The sequence below is a fragment of the Elephantulus edwardii genome, unplaced genomic scaffold, assembly GCF_000299155.1.
Source record: "Elephantulus edwardii isolate Elephantulus edwardi_28Jun2011 unplaced genomic scaffold, EleEdw1.0 scaffold00297, whole genome shotgun sequence".
In the NCBI taxonomy this organism is placed as follows: domain Eukaryota; kingdom Metazoa; phylum Chordata; class Mammalia; order Macroscelidea; family Macroscelididae; genus Elephantulus; species Elephantulus edwardii.
The window spans coordinates 7,563-12,299 of NW_006400047.1; the positions used below are offsets into that span (position 1 = coordinate 7,563).

Genomic DNA, 4,737 nt, shown 5'->3' on the forward strand with positions numbered 1-4,737 from the left:
AAGGGTTAGTGAAGGAGAGGAAGACCCTCGACCAGGTAGACTGACACAGTGATGGCCACAATGGGTTCTAGCGTGTCAGAAAGTGTGAGGATGGCACAGGACAGGACAGGACAGGACGGGGTTAAGATCCATTGTTCATAGGGTCGTTATGAGTCATACTCAACTCGAAAGCACCTAACAACAACAATTGGATTGTAGCTTTCTCTTAAAATATTGGTGTAGTTTGGGTGGCTTGGGCAGCTCAGAGACGTTAGTGGCAAAACAGTTAAGTGCATGGCTACTAATTAAAAGGTTGGTGGTTAAAATCCACTCAGGAACCTTTCAGAAAAAGGCCTAGTCATCTATTTCCTGGAAATCACAGGCATTGAGGATCCTTTGGAGCAAAGTTCTAAAATGACACATACAGGATTGCTATGAGGCCGAACTGATGGCAAATGTTTTTTTTGGGAGATGGGAACAGTTCAGCACTGGAACGCCTGGCTACTCTTGACAAGGATCAAGGCCATACTCAGTTCGCCCCAAAAAGACAAGGCCCAGAGACTAGCCCTTCAGGCAGATGACCAACAGCAGGATTCAGAAGTGCTGTTTTCCCCTCACAGAAAGAAAATAGTGTTTCTCTGGCACAGAGCCACCCAACTCTCCTTCTGTTCTCCCTTCTAGAATGTCAGAACCTCACCTAGAATGTGAGACACTGAAACTTGTACTCCCCAGAGGAGATGGTGAAAATGATAAAGCACTAAGTCCGATAATGGAAGAGTTGGAGGTTTGTGTTCACCTAGAGGCACTTGGGAAGAAATACCTGGAGATTGGCTTCTTCAAAAACCTACCATCAAGAACCCCATAGAGCCCAACCCTGTTCATATAGACATGAAATCTTCATGAGACGGGATCCAATCCACGGCACATAAAAATAAAAAAAAAACTTCACTCAAATCTGCATCTGCATGAATGGTGGAACAGAGCTCCCACACACATTCCATTTCCTGATTAGATCCTGTTCTTGTCACACATAATTGGCTTTCTGATTCCACACTAGATCCATAGGCATCCCTTTATAACATCTACTATTTTTCTTGAGAAGGTTTTGAGAAATTTAAGGTCACTAAGTAAATTTGTGAGAGATGGGGTTGGCAAGTTTCAAAAGGTCAGGGACACTTCCTTGGTCCCACGCCAGCGGATGACAGACCATTTCATGGAGTGGAAGGAGGTTGGATGGCACCCTACCAACAGCCGACAACCAAATCCAGAAGAGATATAAGGACAGAGATGCTCTGGATTGGAGCCACTGACAGGGAAAGACATCTACTGGTGAAGAGATAGTGCCACCTGGTCAAGATGAAGCTGCTGCTGCTGTTTCTGGGTCTGGGTCTAGTCTGCGCTCAAAAAGAAGAAAAGGACAATGTCGTGAAAAGCAACTTCGATATGGCAAAGGTGGAGTGAGTGGAGCAAGTGGCTTCAGACTTTGGAGGGATGGCCTGGAGTATTCTGAAGACAAGTGGGCCCTACTGGAGAGCAGGCATTCTTTGATAAGTTAGACAAAAGAATGTTTCTAGACTCTAGAGTTAGAGAGATTGTGCACTGTTAAAAGATGATCATTTGGGGAGACCTTCAGGCTCATTAGTGGGACAGTAAAAAGAGTCCCATGAGCTTCATTAGTTCAATCTACAGACTAGAGTTCAGGGAGAGGCATTTGTCATGTGTTTCCCCTCCCTCTTAACCTTTCCAATCACTTTCTTGATTTATTGCAGGCTTCAGGAAAATGGTATTCTATTCTCCTGTCCTCAGATCAGAAGGAAAAGATAGAAGAAAATGGTTCCATGAGAGTTTTTGTGGAATTTATGCAAGTCTTGGACAGTTCTTCTCTGTTCTTTAAATTCCATACAATGTATGACCATTATTGGCTAGGAAAGGAAAAATAGAAGTGTGGATGTGGCCTTGAGGGAACACATGCACACTGACATTCACATGTACACACACAAGCTGAGTCCGTATCTAAAAATCAGAATCCCTCAGTTGGCATTTAACTGGTGCTTGGTGTGCTTGGGGTGTTTCTAGATTCAAAGACAAGAGTTGACGATAGGAACAGATTTTAATGAAAGTTGAGGAAACAGGGAGTGGAAAAGTAGTACCAGAATCAAGTAAGATGGCAGTATTTAGGCTAAGAGAAGGAGACTTAGAATGAACAGCCCAAATTTTTGTCTACTTCTTGCTAGTTATGTGACCAAGAAAATACACCTTTTCTTCACTTTCATTTCCCCTGAGGTAAAAGGGAATGATAATCCTCCCTCACAGTTTTGTGGGATCATCAAGTGAGATAATGTTTGTCACTCACTCACCTAGGATATAGTAGTACACAGTGAACACACAGTAGGCCATCTAGACAAGCAGTTGTCATGACACTGACAGTACTAATGGGAATAGTGGGAATTAATAATAGTAGTAAGAGAGGCAATGGACTCATTCTTAAAGTATCAAATCAACTTAAATCACACAAAGAAAACTCTTTGGAAATGGAACCAAAGGTGTTCAAGAGTGAAATTATAGAAACTCAAGTCATCGGTAGAGGGCTTAGGAATCAGTACCTAGCAATATCCTCTAAAGATTATTCTGTTTTACAGTATAAATGGAAAGTGTACTGAAATTTCTTTGACTGCTGACAAAACAGATGAAAATGATCTTTATGCTGTCACCTGTAAGTATACAAAGATGTCTTGATGAAGTCTACTTCTGGTGACTTAGTGGTAAGGAAATGTGCTCAGCCTCTTCAAGAACATGCACTTGAATTTTTTTTGTGTGAGAGAAGAATAGGTTAAAGGTGTCTTTTGCTGCTCATGTGCCAAAGAAATCCTGAAATGTGCTCTGTTTTCTCCATAGATGATGGAAATAATAAATTTAAAGCATTGGAAGCAGATTATAATAAGTATATTATATTTCATCTCATAAATGACAATGATGGGAACCCATTCCAGCTGATGGAACTCTATGGTACAGTGTTTTCATGTTAACATTCATCTTTTTGTGAGAAGAGGAGAAGGAAGAAGGAACTCTGGAGACAAAAATTATCTGTCCAGTCTTATTATGCTATGTTTCTCCCCATCTAAAGATAGGGCATTTACCTTTGGGACTCACTCAGGTTGGTGGTGGAAATATGATGAAATCACATCAGAAGGATAACCCGCCAGTGTCAAATCTTAGGGTATTTTATATCCTCCTCTTAGTGATAAATACAGATGACATAGTAATTATCATGCCTTTACCCACAGGCCGAGATGAAGACATAAGCTCAGAAATAAAAGAAAAATTTGTGGAATATTGCAAACAATATGGAATTCCTGAGGAAAACATAATTGACTTGACCAAAGTTGGTAAGTTTAGTTGTCTCTGGCTTTCTCTTCATAAATTTTCACGTGTCATGGATTGAATTGTGGCCCATTCCCACCTCTACCCCAACCTCCTTGTTAATTATGTGTCAGCTTGGCTGGGCCATAATCCTCAGCAATCTGTCACTTACATAATAATGTAATTTGGCAATGATGTGATTACTCTCCAGGATGTGATCTGATGTGTCTAGCTAATCATGTTAAGGGGATACTGGGCTGGGGCGGGGGGTGGATACAACATCTTTACTCAGGTCACAGCCCTGATCAGAAATAATTAGTTTCCTTATAGTGTAGCCTGCACTGTCTTTTATCTTATAAGAGATAAAAAGGGTGAGAAGATAAAAGAGAAAGGGGTACTTCTGAACCATCAAGAAAGAAAAGACGGGAGCAAAGTATGTCCTTTGGACTCAGGGTTCTGGTGCTGAGAACCTCTTAGACCCAGATAATGATTGATGCCAAGACATATGGAGATATCCAAGGAATGCTGGGCCCACAGATAGTGAAAGGAGACAAGACAAGGGTCTCATAGTCAGCAAAAAGAGCAAAACATGCTTTAAAAATGATTCCCTGATTTTGAACTTCTAGCCTTCTAACCTATGAGAGAGAAAAATGTGTTTATTAAAGCCACCCGTCTATTTCTCTTATAAATAGCACTAGATAATTAAGACAGAATTTTGGACTAGAAATTTGGGGTGCTTTAAATGATAGCTAAAATTTGAAACCGTTTTGGAATTAGATAATAGATAGATAATGGAAGCATTTTAAGGTGACTAATGAGTATACAACAACCTGCATTATGCAGATGACACACCTTGCTGAAAGTGAGAAGGATTGAAGCTCTTATTGAAGAAGTTAAAAGACTGCAGCCTTCAATATGGATTGCATCTCAATATCAAGATAAAAAAATTCTCACCACTGGGCAGCATCATGATATAGAGAAAAGATTGAAATTGGCAATAACTTCATCTTACTTGGGTCTACAAACAACACCCTTGGTCTTAGCAATCAGGAGATCAAGAGATGTGTTACATTTGGAAAGTTTGCAATCAAGGTCTCTCTAAAATACTGAGGAGCAATGATGTCAGTTTGAAGAGTGAGGTCCCCCTGATTCAGGCCATGGTTGTTTCAATCACTTGCTGTGCATCTGAGAGCTGGAAAATGACTAAGGATGTTAGAAAAAAAATTGATGCCTTTGAGCTATGTTATTATAGAAGAGTACTAAATATCCCATGGACTGCTAAAAGAAAAACAGATATATTTTGGAGAAAGTGCTTCCAGAGAGCTCCATGTGGCAAATATGACAAAGTTTCATGTCACATACTTTGGAAATGTGGTTAAGAGAGGCTATTCCTTGGAG

General features: G+C 40.4%; 1 protein-coding gene across 1 annotated transcript in view; it reads left to right on the plus strand.

The window, feature by feature from the left end:
* Nucleotides 1-1,335: 1,335 nt before the first annotated feature.
* Nucleotides 1,336-4,737, plus strand: part of LOC102843780 (salivary lipocalin-like) — a 61,611-nt gene continuing 58,209 nt past the window's right edge. The window contains exons 1-4 of the mRNA XM_006900852.1: nt 1,336-1,431; nt 1,749-1,885; nt 2,843-2,985; nt 3,264-3,365. Coding sequence (XP_006900914.1) covers nt 1,336-1,431; nt 1,749-1,885; nt 2,843-2,985; nt 3,264-3,365 — 478 coding nt within the window. The remainder of the gene's footprint in view (nt 1,432-1,748; nt 1,886-2,842; nt 2,986-3,263; nt 3,366-4,737) is intronic.